Below are 17,461 nucleotides of genomic sequence, written 5' to 3'. Positions count from 1 at the left end.
CCCAACTACCTAATCTGAGAGAGGTCAGTCAACCTTCACTTCCTGAAAGCTGGACCTGTAATCTGATTCAGAAACACTGATCCTCCCTTCCCATCATCCTCACCCGTCACCAGGAGTTCTAATCAAATGACCTTTACCTTCTTCACATCAGCCAGGCGCTCCTTCTTCCTGACTGGCTTGTCTTTGGTCTCGGAAGTGGCTTGCTGAGATTTGGACCCGGCGGACTCGCTCTCCGACTCGGAGCGGCTCTCCGACTCAGAGGAGCTGTTTGACTCAGAGTTATGCGATCGCCGCCTCACACTGCCATGCTCGCTTTCTGACTGACTTCCAGACTCGGACGCCGAACGGTTGGACTCCTCTGAAGCCGAATTGCTATAGAAAAACAAAATGTATTGATTCTTTTCTTGTGTGATGCAAATGTGTTTTATATTTCCTACAAGGCAACGAGTCCAACAAGGTAGATCAAATGCATGCATTCTCACAAACTTTGTGCAAACTGATCATCTGAGCATGTAGTGGCCCTCTTCCTATATTTCTTACAATTGCCAACATCAATTTTTCTGCATAAACTCAAGGTGTAAAGATCACACACCCTAATAATGGATGATTCAGAATTTAGTTCCTCAATGTTCCATTTGAACCATTCTGGTTTTAGCGTGAACTCGTAATACAACACATTTCAGCAAAACATGACTAAATAATAAACTACATCTCCATTCAAAACTAGTTTTTGAATTAATGAGGCAATCATAAACTTCTGCAATGGCCCTGCACTCAGTCCTATTAAAAATGTGTGAATTATTCTTAAAATGGAAGTCAATAAGAGGAAGCCATTCAATTTAAATAAACAGAACTATGTCTCATAAGTGGACTGGTCAAACATACAGTGAAAAATTAATCCATAAGCTTGACTGCTATAAAATATGTGTGTGACTTCTCTGTAATTTATTGAGAGATGCCATCGCACATATTAATAAATAGAGCCTTTACTTAAATTATTGACGGCTGAATTGATAAAATCCACTTTAAATTCAAACTTGTGCATTAAATTATTGTGAAAAAAAATAAAATAAATAAAAAAGATTAATTGGCTCCGTAAGCAGTTCAGCCTGTGCTCTTGGTAAGCCTGATGGCTTTTGTTTACAGGAGCAGTTGTAGAAATGGCCTTTTGTTTACAGGAGCAGTTGTAGAAATGATCCTGAAAAATTCTGAAGTAGAGGCATTAACCATTAGTCTTTCTTAAACATATTATCTTATCACTCTTTAAACTGACCCACTTATGACCCTTTATCACATGACTTCCAAGTTGTCCTTAATTGGGAGGAGGGTAACTTAAGCCTTTTTGTTTAGGTTTAGAGATACATTAATACACCTTTGAATTCAGTATCAACAAGAAAACTGCACATGAAACCTCTTAGGAAATACGTCAGAGTTATTTTGGGTCTCTTTGCACATAAATTCCTCAACAGTAGACATAGGAGTAAGAGTTGTACACCGAAGGTCTAGGTCTTTTTAGCTTTTGCCCGTATCTTTTTCTGCATGCAGTACCTCTTTTGCACACATGGAGTCACTATCGGCCACACTGAATAAATCCAAGTATCTTTAACAGAATGTCTGAGCATAATTAAAAGAAACAAAATGTTTTAATCTTTTCCCTTCATGAAATTACAAGAAGGGATCAACAATAATAAAAAAAACTACGAAATAATACGATACAAAATGCAATAATGTGGCGGTAATCAAGCCTTTGCCTCAATTCCTACTGCGCCTTTAAGAGCTAGATGAAGAGGGTGGGACGTGGCTTTCTTCTTGAATTACTATTTGCTATTGAGCTGCTGCGTGACGTCAAGCCAATCACAGACCTGAACGCAGGCTCCTTTAAGCAATTGTACTTCCTGTTCCTCCTGTGTAGTTCTGAGCCCAGTTTTAATACAGACAAGTGAGCAAAGTAGCCACACAAACCAAGGGCCATTTTGTGACCTATGAGTATTTGTAAGCTGTGCTTTTTATGTTGTATAAAACACAAATCCATTCAACTTTGTTTTGCTGCCTCAATTGATCTGATTGCACACTATTCTGATCTATAATTGTGTAAAGATGCAGAGCTGAAATCACAGGACACCATTTTACTCTCATCTTAAAAATACTAAAATGGCTGCCTGAAGATCACGCAGAAGACTACAAGGGTGATGTAACTTGCTGCAGAACATAGTGAGAGGAAAATTAGCTGCATTTAGCTTGCAAATGTGTGGTGTCTTCATTTACAGTGGAATATTCTTTATTGTTCCTCCATGGGGGGGAAAAATGGAAATATTTTTTTAAAAATCAGTAGCAAAGTGACAGGCATGCCAAAGAAAGCAGATTCTAAAGGCAAGTATAAAGTTGTTTATTCTGACAAAAGGTCAGTAAGCCTTATAAAGAAACTAGTTATTTGTGGGAGGTCAGGGGAAATGGCTGATCAGGTCTGACACACTGTTACTGCATTGTCCTGACACCATAGAATGATTAAACAAAAACTTTATTGATTAAAGTATGTTTCCACTTCTTTTGAAACTTTTAGTCACGATATCTAGACATCAAGAATTATACAGTAAGAAAAAACAAATGTCACCATATAAAGTGTACAGTTTGGTATGATGATAAATATTTAATAACAAATCATTTCTTTGGCTACAGAGCTAAAAGAAAAAAAGAAAAAAAAAAGAAAAACATTTGCAGAAAAGGCTTCAACTAAAACGTTACCCTCAAAATATCCAAGGCAGAATATTACAGCAAAGGTTGCAGATAATCTTGTATGCAAAATTATCTTCCTTGTTAAATTTCTTGACAATTCCTTTTAGCACAACAAACATAAATGATCACTACATGAGAGGAAAAAGTTGGATGAAAAAAAAATTACATGTACAAGTTACATCTGACTGGACACAGATGTAAAGCTGAAACTTAATGTCAAATATTGCAAACAGCATGTATTTAAAACAGCAGAGAAATTAAAATAATTTAAATATGTACTGATCATTAAAGCCTCTAATCATACAAAAATAGATTTTAATAATCAGACGTGAATATCTGAAGCTTGTTGAAATACACTAAAATAAAAAAGTACACTCTAAAAAAGTACCTTGTAAAAACAACCAGTACAACATCCACAATACTGGATTTAAAAAAAAGTGTTGACAGGTAATGCAAGGTTTAAAAAATAAAAGGAATCTAAATATTTATAAATTGGTGCATTGCAGTACCGACTTTTAAGACAAGGTCATGTTACATGTTAAATTACATAATTTCATTTGGACCATAGCACAGGATATATAAGATTTCCTGTGGTCAAACATCAACATCTTGTGGGCAATGATGTCTGAACACAGGCCTAAAAACCTCAGTACCTAGAGTAAGAAATGGCAGGAAAAATCAGGGTGTGGCTATTAAACAATAGCAAGGTCATTCATGACACTAGTGATCTTCTTTAAAAAGCAAAGTTGCAAATGTAACACAGATGATCAACCATGCTTGAAAAGGTAAACAAACCAGATTTGGGGGAAAAAATGTAGTGTAAAGTATAATGGATCATACCTTGAAGCATTACTCTGGGTCGATCCTTCGTCCTCTTGTTTTTTATTTTTATTCTTCATCATGATAATATCCTCAAGACTCGATGGTGATGATTTGTCCTTGTATTTACTGTCAAAAAGTTGAAGGTAGCATGAACTATCATAGAAGTCCCATCAGACTGCCTTTTCTCAGGTGGCAGATAAAACCCAGACGGTGCGACACGAAATGAGAAAATAATAAATCGACTGATTTGAAAATCATAATTTACATCACTAATTTAAATTAAAGGTAACAATAGTGATAGATACCGTTATAACAAATCAAGTATTATGCGTATATTCTCCAAAATAGTCCACAGATACAGCCGCATGCCGTGAATTTTAACTGCGTCATCGCATGAAGCATTACAAAAAGAATATATACAGACTACAAAATCGCTCAATTATTCCTTGCAAAATGTAAACAAATCAAATCAATGAGAAAACGTGCTAACCAACAAGACATCTAATAGTTTCTTTTTTTTCCGCCTGGTCGCAGATTAAATATTTATCCGACTCGGATAAAAAAAAAAAGCAGTATAAATTATAACTTTACAAATAACAAAAACGAGTTTGTTTCGAAAAGCTTTAAGGCCTTTAAAGTCTGCAGTGCCTGACAGCGCGACAGAGGCGAAGAGCAGCAGCACACTAAAAATGGAGGCGCGCCATGGCTGCCGGAGCCCAGTATGGAAAACAACGACAAGCACACGGCCAGAACAGACGGCTCCTCCAGCTCTCAAAATCAGCCAAAAAGAGACACAAAACGCACAAAATCCCCCTAAAAAGCGACCGCGTGAACACAGAGCACAAATTTACATGAAAACTAGTCGGCATCGATCGAAGACTAGCAAGAGAATCGGTCTGACAAAACCCAGGGCAGCCTTCCCAAGGCTCAGCCGCCATCTAGAGCTCCTTCCCTGCTCTGAAAGCTTTGCTCTTGATTGACGTTATTTCCATTTACCCCACACTCAGGTGATGCCTAAGTCCCACCCCTTTTATTATGTTTAAATTTTACTTTATATAAACTAACAGATGATTTAAAACTTAGCAAACAAGCCCCAAAATTAAACCCTTTATTCACAATTACCAAAAGGTTATACTAGACTGTAAAAAACTATATATTTTGCAGCAATTACATCACTTCCTGTTCAGCCAGGAAGAAGGACAAGCAGTAGCCATTTTATAACGTCTTTCACTGTGTGCTTAGGAAACCATATGAATTGCGAACAAAGCTCTTTGATTAATTATGTACGTTTATTAATTAATGAGAAACCTTTAAAAATAAACAGCACCATAACATAATTTACCAATTAAACATCAAAACTTGGAAAGACTAAGTTATAATAATCCACCAACATTGGACACAAAAGAAAGGCAAACCACCTTAATTGCATTTAAAATGCAACACTATAATCTGCTTCGAGTTTTATGCGATGTCAGAATCAAAACGTGCCGGGTAACCTTTTGATTTTCCAACTGTTCGACTAATGAAACAAGGCCAATGATGTATATACATACGAGTACACACTTTATTTAAAAACAACATTTGAAGTTAAATGTACAAAGATTGATTTTCGAAACAATTCCGATTTCCTCCTAGCATTGGCGATCCATAGTGTCCATGTTGTGGTACAAAAATAACAAAAAATAAAAATAAAAAAAAAATAATTCCACTCCCAAAATCCATTTAGAAAAAAGGTTTCATCTTGACAATATTTGGCTAACTGCCAAATCGCTTGCCATCTTCGCGTTAAACAACGCTGTCTCCACTGCAGCAATATCCAGTTGATTGGTGTCTTGATAGGATAAAAAAAAACAACAGAAGAATTGTAAGCCCACAGTGGAACTAAAAATATACGATTGACTGACTTGCTAACAGATAAACGCATGAAAAAACTACAGTAAAAACAAATGAACTACTTGGCTAGGTTTCAGTTGTGTTAGCAAAAGCTGTTAGTGTTCTGTAATAGAATATAAATGTATAAAGTAAAATCTCAAGTAAAATATTTTTGTCATTAACCGTAATTAACAGTCAGTATGACAATGTACTGGATAAAAACAATTGGGTATTGTAGAGTTTGTAGTAACTTATTCTGATTCATACGCGCATACATTTTAGCAGACGTTTAAATTCCAGTACAACACAAAATTTTATAAGAACTAACAAATAAAGACTTGCACATGGGACTTGTTAGCAACAGGTTAAAGTATAATGCAACAATATGCATATCACTGTATACTCTGCTACGTTTGGTGGGCCATGAAAAGTTTTGAATAGTTCTCATTAAGTAAATGCCAAAAAAAGCAAAATAACAAAAAAAAAAGTAATTAAGTGGCCACTAGGGGCAAATGCATCAAAGTATTTTACACCAAAAACATTTTTATTTTGTGGGAAAAGTTGGTTGAGCCACAGTTGTAACCAAATTACAATTACACAAAATATAAACTCAGCAGATTAGCAAACAACACACATTAAAACCAAAATAAAATCTATCGTTTTAATGGATCAGGTTAACTTTCAAACAACCAAGTTCCGACCACCAACACGTTAACACCCTCACAACTTGATAAAGATGTTGTTCTGAGTGTGGAAAACCTAATGTATGCCTTAACATCGGAACAAGTGTGTTGTTTTGGAAGACATTTTAAGAAACAACAAATTTATGTATTCAAGCTTTGCTTAACACGCAACTAACTACTTGACTATTCAGCAAAAATAATGGCAAGTCAAGAAAAAAAAATAACTTTTTCTTACAAGTGCCACAAGGAGGCAATCCTAACAATATCTAAGAAAAAAAAAACTGAATTAACTTTTATCAAAAGTTAAACCAGTTAAGATAGCTGCATTTTGCATACACTGATAAAATAAACAAACACATGGTTTGAGAATGCCTCCACCAGCTCATATGTACTGCTTGGTCAAGCCTTTATACCTAAAACTCAATGTGACCAAGACACAGTTAATATAAAATAACTGGGCCAGATTTCCTAACTCTATTAAAATGGGATGGCAAATGGTATTCACACTTCCTCATATTTCAATATTGAAATGGGAGGAACTTACAAAGTTGTCTTCTTTCTATTCAGATTTGGAACATCTTCTTGCAAGTCTTCTGTGTCTGCTGTGGAATAGAAAAAGGAAACAATTAATGATAACCACTAACCTACATGAGGTCTGCAACATTTCCCTTTTTAGGTTCACAACAAAAAAATCAAAAAGGGTTTAAGTCAATGTGATAAATATATAGATAAAGATTTGAACCAATGGTGTGGCTTCAGATAAAAATATTACACCCTAAGGCAGAAACAACTATGAGGTTTCCCACTGGACTGTATTGAGACTCCAGTTTACATTAAAAAAAATAAACATTTAAAACTAGTTCCATTTGTTCTTTTTGCCTATGATCTGCATTACAAGGTCAATACAATCTAAACAATTTAAAGAAACTATGGTGAAGAAATTTTGAGTCAAGGGGAATATTGGGTTACTTCTTGTAAAAATTACCACTTAAGATAAAAAAGAAACAAAAAAAAAGCAAACAAAACCAAAACTTCTTTCAACAAGTTCTGTTTGTCTTGACATTTTGACTTAAATATTGCGTTTTATCATAATATTTATCAGTTTTCCACATTGCTAATGCATTTTTATAACTTTATGATATAAACATTGTGCAATTTCTGTCCAAAAGGTGGAGGGACTGGGTGGGGCTACATGATAAATTGCAAATTTTTTGTTACAGTTTGCATTATTGCAAAGAACTGCTTGAAGTTAATGTTAGTTAATTAAGTAGCATGAATTCAGACTTTTCTGTGTTTGCAATCTATCCATTGACACCAGGTATTTTAGAGGTTGTAGAGTTGCCAAGATGGTAATTGTTTAATTGCCAAAATATCAGAAGTAAACAAGAAGCAACTTCTTCAAGAGAACTTTAGTTTTTGGTAGAAATCATTTGCGTCTCTACTTCAACACACCTGATTCAAATAAGTATATCATTAGCAGGCTTCTGGAGAACTTGACTGCATACTGAGGAGGCCACTCAGACATTTAATTCAGGTGTGTTGGACCAAGACCACATGTAAAAGTTACATGACACCAGTCCTTGAGGAATGGAGTTGAAGGCCCCAGATGTATGGCTTGAGTTCAAAGTAGAAAGACATAAACACCGTTTACTTATTTTTTTATTTATCATAAGAGATTTTGTGATAACGATGTAAAAAACAAAATCACATACTGCATGTTTTCCCAAACACCCTGTAGTCGCAATGTTACTGTTTGGGCAAAGTTAATTCCAATGATAAGCATTAACATTTTATGTTTGATCCATTTTTGATAGGTGTTTAATCAGTACAAAAACATACTCTTGTACACAAATAGTTGGAGTAAGGTGTTAAATGTTAAGGAAGCATTTGGATATTCGAAACCATGCGAGTATGGCATAGGTTTTCAGAAGGAGTGCCATTTTGTTAGGAAAATTGTAACCACTGGTCTTAAAGACTTTGACTCAACGGTACTGAGGACAAATGGAACTCATCCATGATCAATTGAGAAACTGAAGTAAATTGGTTACTGAATTAATTACAAACTATTAATGCAGTAGGAAAACCTTTTTTTTTTATTGTTTTAAAGATATTAAAACGATTTCCACGGAACACAGAATTTACAGCATGGTGGTCATTTGATGAAATACACGTTTGGTACATGTTTAACATTTCCATCATGTGTACTTCTGTTTTGACAACCGATTATATTCATTTTAAGCGCAAAACTATTGTTTACCAAATTGTAACCAACCAATTTAACATTTCCAAAAGTTTTTGTACTATGAAAATCCCTGTTTATGCAACAGGTGAACTGAAGAAAACACTACCCAGAGGCATAAATATCAATATCAAGTGTTTTAGCAATATTAAGTTGCTAAAACACCACACATAAGTGTTACCATGTGACACTAGACTTTAATTTTAGGATGGGAGCTCAGTATGATCGGAAAATGATCAACAACTATTTTTTGTACTACTTTATAAATATGGATATGAGTTAAGGTGAAAAACAAAATTGGGAGCATAGGTTGTTGGGAATTTAAAGCCACCACTAGGGGGCAATGAAACTTAAACACGTTTTAAGCCAGGGGTAACCATAATTTTTCCTACCTTAATGTAACGTGTGAATTGACGGTAACCAATTTAGGTCAATCACTGCTATGCCTTTAAGTTGGTAAAAGAAGTAGTCACAGAGCGGAGTCGGTGAGTAGGTGTGACTGGGGGTTGGGATGTTATAGTCAACAAAGCTACAGTAGCTCCTTTGAATCAGTGATAATGATTTCATTTGTAGTCAGAAGAGGGGTTGGCTTTTTTTTGTCCAATTATCTTGATAGATAAGCTGGAGTCATCCATTTGCAGGGATAATTAAATAATGGGCAAGTGAAATTTTGCCTGATAAGAGTACTCTTGTCTTTGTAAAGGGTTTGTTAAGCTAACTTGCTAATTGAAAGCATATTACTTCATTGTGTAAAAGCAACACAGCTGGGTGAAAATAAATAGCCGAAGTGATCATCTGTTGCAGAGTGGAGTTCCAAATTAACAAATGCAAATTGTGTTAAAAGGGTTTAGTGTAACACAGCGGTTTATGTATTTTAAGGTGAGAGCATTCATAACAAACTAAAAAAATCCCCAGTTAAGTAAAGCCCTGCCCCACTACTTTTGGTTTGGCCATATTTAGCCTGGATTTATTATAACAACATACATCTTACTTGAGTGTCACTTTGTGTTGTGAAACGTGTTAAATGTAAGTAAGTGTTGAACCAGTTTATCAGTAATGTAAAATTTGATTTTAATAAATATATGTGCATGACAGGCTAGCTATTTATAATATATTCTCAATTAATTGAAATGAGATCAGATGTTGATTTTTGACATGGAATAGGGTGTTGAAGTTGACTCTTCGTTGTTATGCCTTGGACCTGCCAAAGGAGGCAGTCACACAGTTGAGGTTGCCTGAAATCGTGAAGTGAGGGGCAACAATACATTATAATAAATGGTAGTTCAGTCATTCATTGGCTTCACAACTTTAGTTGGAAATTGTTTTGAGATATGCCAAGTGGTTCACCACGAGTTATCGATAGCTGTAAAAGTTTGTTTAAATTCGCAAATTTATCGTGAAACTGTATTTTGACAAGGGGGCTATTGATATGACGTTTCCGTTTGTATGGCCGGAACCATGTAAAACATATGTTTTGTAATACAAATACTTATACTAGAAAAGACGTAGTCAGGGTAACCTAGTTTCAAGCTAGCCAGTACGTGAGCCTGCCAGAAATACATAGTTTGTCATCACACATAAAACCACTTACAAGTACTCGTTTGCCAGAGCTTACATTTCTTTAAGATAATACGAAAGATAAATCAGGAGCTGATTTATCTTTCGTATTAAGATAATACGAAACATACGACACAAATAACATACATTTGGTCATCTAACAACATTTTTCAATTTGTGTCAAGAATAATACTTACAGATTTCCAATGCAGAATGAATCCGTCAAAGTTCTTCAATTCGCGCCGCCTAACCTTTAAAACAGAAACATAACGATTCAGAAAAGACAAGAGAAAACAGCCCACCCTACTGGTTACACATATATATGTATTGTAGTAAAGACAAAGAAAATTGTAAGTGCACAGGACAGCTTGAATTACATAAAATAAAACATACCATTCTACATGTTCGAAGCAATCTTCAATTTGGCGCTCTCTGCAAAACATCAATCGGAATTTCTGTAAAAAAACAAAACAAAGCATAATTGTGATTACTCATGCCAAACAAATTTGCAAATTCCTGTTGCCAATAAAACCAGTAACTGATTTTCAAGCCTACCATACATAAATTTGAACTGGTAAATGGTTCATTAAATAGTGATAAAGTATTTGTATATTTAGTCAATGAAAGGTTTGATTTTTGAGGGTCTTAGTGTTTCAAAATCCCAAGTAAATCTGTCTTAAACCGTGGCATCCATTTCAGAACAGCCTTCAGTCGACATTTTGTCTATGTGCTGGGTGATACTAATCCTTTGGATTTTAAAGTAGTGCCTGATTCAAATAACTAATTAAAGACTTGATATAATCTATTTCACTGTTGACTTTAAAAGCAAATGTCTCAATATCCCTCTTTGTGAGACAGAGAAATTAAGAGAAATTTATTTATTTATTTATTTATTTATTATATATCAAATAGATTTTCTTCATATTAACAAGTTTAGTTAGAATTTCTAACTTAAAATTATTTACTGACATAAACTAAAGCAGGAATATCCCAAAAAAGAAAGACTTTTGGTAAATATCCATATTACTTCTCTATTCAGTACCTCAAAGGGTTAAAAGCCAACACCCTATTTTGTATTTCGACATATATCTAAGCTTTTATAACATAAAGAACCTTTAGTTAGCAATCAGGTCAAACATAGTAAGGTGTGGGGTCCAAAAGTACAGAATTATTATCAAAAGTTATATTTTAAACGTTTTAACAAGTTCTCACTATCTGTTACTATTGTTTAAAATGACTAAGCATTTTGAAAAACCCTTTTCCAGAAAATCTGCTACAAACTACATTTGCAATCTTTATGAAATGATTATACCGAAAAAAGAAAGATTTTATTTATTTTTTTGTTATGTCCAATCCGATGAAAAAGCTCAAAAACTGAATAAACTGAAAATAAACAAAAATGTGAATAAGGCTGTTGTGTTGTTGTCAACTGATGTCAATAAAACGTTTAAAAAACGAAAGATGAAGGCAATTGTCTTGTTTTTGTCGAGTAAAACCAGAGAAGAGTATTTTGCCCTCTCAAGGACAAAGCAAATTTTAAATGCGTAGGTTAAAATAACTCCAAATACATCAAGAATAAATACACTTCTCCACACATGAACCGAGTTAGCTCAAAACACAGATAGCAAACATGCAAAATTTGTAAACTAAAACATAATTGTAAGCTTTTTACAGTATGTTAAAGGTTTTCTCCATTCTTCGCGGACAACACACCATGGCCATTTTTACAACACTGCGCCTAACTGTCGTTCTTTCCACCATATTGCCATGCGCGCCTGATTCATATTTTACGGCTAATAATACAGGATTTCTCGCAGTTTCTTACCAATTTCATCAGCCGTGGCTACCCCCCATCGTCTACCGCCGCCACCGTCGCATTTAGGGGAGATTTTCGTCGTTTTGGTGGGGTTTTGAGCTGCGCCGTCGCCCTCTTCATCTTGCCCGTCCTTCGCACCTCGCTTCTCTGCTGAGTCTGTCCTCCTCTCCGCCTCTGCCTGCGATCATATCCTTCAACGGCTCTGCCCACTTTCCTCTCAACGTAAGCCAAACTTCACTTCCTCTCTACAGCCCCATCCAGACAGCTGGGGCAACCCAAGTAACCGGAGAAAGGCCAGAAAAACTAGCATTAAATGACCATGGACAAGTTTAAACTTTTCTTTAGAAACATTCTTACTAACATGAAAACCTATAACAGCAAATATGTTTTTTTTTTTATTTGATTTTTTTTTTGTCGAAAAATCTCTTCGCACCCAAACTATAAAGGCAAAATTAAGTTTAACTGGGTTTGAGTAAATTGATTTTCTCACCAGAGGCCAATAAAGAAAATATAAACCAAAAATAGTAGAGTATTGAATTAAAGTGCAACTAATTTTAGTCTTTTGGTCATAACCAGAGTATAATAAATTTGAATTTGGTGTAACATTCTTTTCACATAGGTGTAAATATAAAATATATAAGGAGTAAGCAGAAATTTGGCCCGTTTTCAAATATTCTGAGACCTTCCACATCTGAATTTGCACTATAGCAAATGCCATCACTGCTCATTTGTGGCTGGATGGGTGCTTACTGATACTCTGAACATATGTCATAAAAAAGACTTTACTTACCATAATAATTAATATTTTAGTTTTATCTGGTATTGTTTTGTGGTTAAAAAAATATATGTGAGTCAATATTTTAATTGCATTTTTAATGTAGGACCAGTACAATAATTTGACAGATGAATTTTAAAAAAGTCAGAAACGCAGTGAACTCACTCATGGTCAGTTTGTTTACCCATGGTTGCCAACTACCTCTATCTCACTTTTTTTTCTCTGCCCAGGTAATTCTCATCATAAATCAATAAGTGGCTTGCACTCAAACTTTGCAGTTTTGGTCATCTTGTACCTTAATACCTTTCTAACATTTTTCAGATATGAAATGGTATGGTCCTTTGTGGGTTGTTGAACACCTACCATGCCTTAGTTTGTTCCTGCCAAAGTAAAAAAAACACACACATTGACACATAATGATTTATGAGTGGGAGTCATAATCTCTCATGTTTGATATCAGTCCTTTTTTCTGAACAGGGATCAGAACTAAAACAAATGGAAGGAGAGTTTCAAATTTTACTTTCAAATGGTAATGTCCAATTGAATTATTACAATTTTTCCACCCAGAATCATAAAATTTTTTACTTCCACCAAAAAATAATTCCACATATCACTTGTTTAAGTACATTGTTATAAAATATTTTTTGTTTATAAGTATGAAATGGATGTATAAAAATTTGATGGAATGATACAAAACAGAGAATTAAGAAAAGACAGAAATGAATTATTTTTTGCACTCTGCTGTATGGGATTTTGTTAACAGTCTCCTTATGCAAATTTTCATGTTATAGATATAAAACGATTAAACTTCCTTCCACATGACCATGAAACTGTGATCCAAAGTAAATAGGGGAGATTGCGTTCACAAGAAAATGAATTCTAAATGTCTTGGTTGAAACCTGGTTGGGGTTGATCAGAACTTGCTTTCAGTAACTTTGTTTGAACTGGGATGTTTTTTTTTCCCCGACTGAATAAAAAAGAGGGCTAGAGAACCTGAAAATAGCCATGCAATTGATATCCAGGGCAGTCAGGGATTTGGAGGGGTGGTACTTGGACAGTCCAGACTACTACTTTGGTAATGAGCCTCAGTTCTACCTACATAGTGATGAATTTAGTCAGGTATCTCTAGATGCTGCAGCAGTAGAATGGATTCAGATTTTTGGGAAGTTGCATGCTTTGATTCAGGTCAATTTCCCTGTCTCTCTTTAAAACTATCCCAGCCCTTTAGTTGTTAGGGTATTTTGTCCTGCATGTCATCTTGGCCATAAGCATGCCCTTTGTTTTATTGGGGGTAAAGAGAGATTTGCTATTGTCACTAGATTTCTTACTTCTATATGCTTCTTATTAGGGACTCATTTGAGTTATATCCAGGATGAGGTTTTCCACGGTTATTTAACTTTGAGAGGACACCTTTTGGTATGTGGTGACCCAGAAAAATGTTTATTTTTAAAGAGCAAATGAAAATATGCACCTTAACACTGACATTTGTCTCTTCAATAAAACCATGTAATGTATATTCAGCTGTTTTTAAAACAAAGTATTGACAATATCAACTATGACTTACTAAGCCACCAACTGCTTTGGGATTTTATTTTTATTTTTTTACATCTTTATTCCAGTTTCAGGTTGCATTTTACTTCTCAGTCTCATGGCTGCATGAGCTGTCCAAGCTGAAATGTTAACAAGTTTGACTAAGGTGTTCCTGGGCCTTATTTTATGATTTCTTTTTGAATAGTTTCGCCACCATACAGATTTCAAAACCAATGTAACACCAGTTCCTGGTAGCTCTCTGGGATGCCATTGTTGATGCCATCCGGTGCTAGGAAGAAGATGCAGCATCAACATTTTATTTAGGGAAATATTAAAGCTGTTGTTTTGAAATGCATCTTCATATTTGCAGGTGCATAATCTGTGAAAGTAGAATTAGAGTCGTGTCCTATAAAGAAAATCAATAAATCACACAAAGGATAAAATTCTCTCTTCTTGTGTCATGGCAGACTTCACCAATCTTAGCCTTTCAGGGAGAAACTCTGCACTGTCCTATAAAAAAGAAAACCCCCAAACTTGGTTAACTTTGGCTGATCAGTCAGTGCAGCCTTTGTTCAGCAGTCTATGAAGGCCCCAGGAATGTACTCCTCCCCCATCGCTGGCCAATGAGAGCCTCATGAATCAGAGCGCATGCTCCTCACGGTGGAAGATTTCTTTAAAAAGATCCACAGCCTAGCAACAGCAGCACCCTGCAAAATCAGAACAAATCCTGACACCATTAGTTATATGAGCACTTCTATGTACTAACTGAGAGCTTGGATGTGTAAAGTGACTTCAGGTTTCACCAACTTGTCTACAGGAACATCTGAAATTGTTATGTTGGAGATTTAAAATTGAACTACCTGATAGTAAAGCATTGTTTCCTCATAGGAACATGTTTTGATTTTAATTCAGGGTTGTTATGAGTCCTGAGGGACATTATGCTGCATTTTTGTGTCAATGGATGTTTCTGGATGGACACATTTTCTACTGTGCAGTTGATGAAGCTCTTAAAGTCATATAGTGGAAGCTTGTACATTCAATCTTTTGAAGAAATAGACTTAACCTGATCATTGCCACAAAAGAAACTTTGTGGACTTCAGCTTTACAGCCACTGTGTGAACCTTGGTATTCACGTGGCTCAGCAGCACATGCTGCTACTTACAGGGAAACACTTTTTTTTTTTTTTTTTTACTGGAAAGGATGGCGGAACTGCAGTCGTTTTATCTCTACTACAGCTCTGAACTCGGTTGCAAAAGGGCGTGCCTTGCATAGCCTACTGAAAATACGAAAGACAGCAGGAAGGTTTGCATTCTTGGGCGTTTGGGTTGACTGTTTCACCCTCCAAACATTTCTTGCCCTCTCAAAACATACATGACTAATGTTTTTTTCAACAAGCCATTGAAGTCATAAAACATCTTTAGATTACATCTTTTTAAAACTGATCGAAAACAAGAGTGTCAAAATTAACAAAATCAAAACGTCTGGGTTATTTAATGTACTGAGTAATGTTGAACTGAGCTACTACTGGCTTTACTACTAAACTACGACAGGATCGGTACCTTTACAACCAAGTATAAGCCAGCTAAAATGAACAAAGCAAGACAACCACCAGCTACACATGTCCTGATGTGGCACAGCTTTGGGACAACCTGCTAGTAGTGTGTGTAAAAAAACCCTTGACCCTTTGAGGCTAGTACTCTTTTATACCTCTGAAAGTGTACGGTAGGACATGGCACCAAGATGTTAGTTCTGGTCTTCGTGGATCAGATTCACATCCAACTGATGCTTCATTACATTATGATATGGAAACTTTGGAGGTAAAATCAGTAACTTATATTTTTGGTTGTGCCCCTTGTAGAACCTTTGAGCTATTTTTTTTAAATAAGGGGCGGGCCACCGTCATCAGGAAATGCTGTTTACATGAAAGGGTGTGGATGTTCCGCAACAATACACTGGTATGTGTCAAACCAGCATCCGATGTCTGTTATAAGCATCGCACTACCTCTGCCACCCAACGTTCTTCCCGTACCTGGCTATTCATGTGGTATAAAAGAAATTGCGAATAATCATTTCACCCCACCTTCTTCCATCGCCCTGTGCTCTAGTTCTGATGCTTGTACATCCATTGATAGCGCTTTCAGTGGTGCACAGTGTTAAGGACTGCAACCTGATGGGTCTTCAGTCCTAACTGGAACAAAGTGTGATGCAGTATGTAATTTGACTCCTTTCTGTCAGAAGCAGCATTAACTTCTTGTCTCAAGACTATAGGCCATACTTCATTTAATAAAAAAATGCATGAGTAATCTTGACCTCCCCCACCCTTCCATGACCCTCTCTGTTCACCTCTAGTCTTTTTGTGATAGGTGCTGACAAGCGGAGAACAAAAGAGCTGTAGTTTTGGAGATGCTATGATCCTCACACTTGTTCTGTCTACATAACCCGCCCACTAACAGGTGATGCTATAAAAAGATCCTTGTCATTTACCTCACCTATTATTAGTCATAGTGTTATTCAGTGTATATTGGATAAAACTGAATCAAATATCACCACAACAATGACAATGGCTAATACACAATGGCTTAAGATAGTGGGTCTTTAACTGGTGGTGACAAGTACCTCTGCTTGTGGTTTTTGGGCTGCCTTTAGTAGTATCAGAAGAAATGTTGTCATTATTTATTGAACAGGTTGTTGGAAACAAATTAACTGTGGTGTAGACATGATATCTATACACTGTACTTTGAAATCCTAATGTTTAGTAAGTACTTGTTGTGTACTTGGATGTGTACATGTGCAGGAGTGTTATTCTAAAATCTCATGAATTAATAATATTAAAGCCTTTCAGAAAACTGCAACTTTAGCCAATTTATTGTTGTTTTTCATTATTGTAGCTTTGGAAGGTCAACTTCCTTATAAATGTTCAAAGTCCATGTATATGTATACAGGAAAATGCTGGTTGCATTATTATTTTGTGCTGCCACCTGGTGGCCTTGGTTAGAAAATAAAAAAGCTCTATTTGGATTAAATAGCGATCCAAATAGGACTCCAAAGCTTCTTGCTTATTTGGACTTAAGCAAGAAGCACATTACGCTAATCTGAAAACGGCATAGATAGTTTGGATAAGACAAAACATCTTATCCAACAAGGTGGGACTGTTAATATTAACGGGAATGTTATTGAAAAGTGAGATGTAAATGTAAGTGCAATAAATACAAAATGTGTCTCCTCTGGCACAGTTTAATAAAAGACGCGGGTCAATTGTTAGACCTGTATCGGTCTTTTGTAGACAAAGGGTCTATGATTTCCTCTAATTTAATAAAAGGATTTCACTATCGTGAACTGAAAGTCTTCGAAGCAGTGTTGCTCTCTGCTCGCCAATGATTACACTGTTGGTGCATTCAGATGCTGTCGGAAATGTGTAAAAAGCCTGTCAACCT

General features: G+C 35.7%; 2 protein-coding genes across 4 annotated transcripts in view; one reads left to right on the top strand and one right to left on the bottom strand.

Annotated features, from left to right (window-relative positions):
* chd2 (chromodomain helicase DNA binding protein 2) overlaps nucleotides 1-11,821 on the bottom strand; it is a 28,663-nt gene extending 16,842 nt beyond the window's left edge. For both annotated transcript variants that reach the window (XM_007566412.2, XM_007566413.2), the window contains exons 1-6: nucleotides 11,732-11,821; nucleotides 10,300-10,361; nucleotides 10,104-10,157; nucleotides 6,655-6,712; nucleotides 3,574-5,386; nucleotides 138-372 (exon numbers count right to left, since the gene is read on the bottom strand). In XM_007566412.2, the coding sequence (XP_007566474.1) occupies nucleotides 138-372; nucleotides 3,574-3,635 (297 nt within the window). In that variant the 5' untranslated portion in view covers nucleotides 3,636-5,386; nucleotides 6,655-6,712; nucleotides 10,104-10,157; nucleotides 10,300-10,361; nucleotides 11,732-11,821. The remainder of the gene's footprint in view (nucleotides 1-137; nucleotides 373-3,573; nucleotides 5,387-6,654; nucleotides 6,713-10,103; nucleotides 10,158-10,299; nucleotides 10,362-11,731) is intronic.
* Nucleotides 11,822-11,855: 34 nt separating this feature from the next.
* The window catches only part of fam174b (family with sequence similarity 174 member B), an 11,314-nt gene continuing 5,708 nt past the window's right edge, over nucleotides 11,856-17,461 (top strand). For both annotated transcript variants that reach the window (XM_007566416.2, XM_007566414.2), the window contains exon 1: nucleotides 11,856-11,944. The gene's annotated coding sequence lies outside the window, so the exon portion shown is untranslated. The remainder of the gene's footprint in view (nucleotides 11,945-17,461) is intronic.

This window comes from Poecilia formosa, unplaced genomic scaffold (assembly GCF_000485575.1).
Source record: "Poecilia formosa unplaced genomic scaffold, Poecilia_formosa-5.1.2 Scaffold191, whole genome shotgun sequence".
In the NCBI taxonomy this organism is placed as follows: domain Eukaryota; kingdom Metazoa; phylum Chordata; class Actinopteri; order Cyprinodontiformes; family Poeciliidae; genus Poecilia; species Poecilia formosa.
The sequence above is the reverse complement of the archived record's forward strand: the minus strand, read 5'-3'. Positions and strand labels throughout refer to the sequence as shown.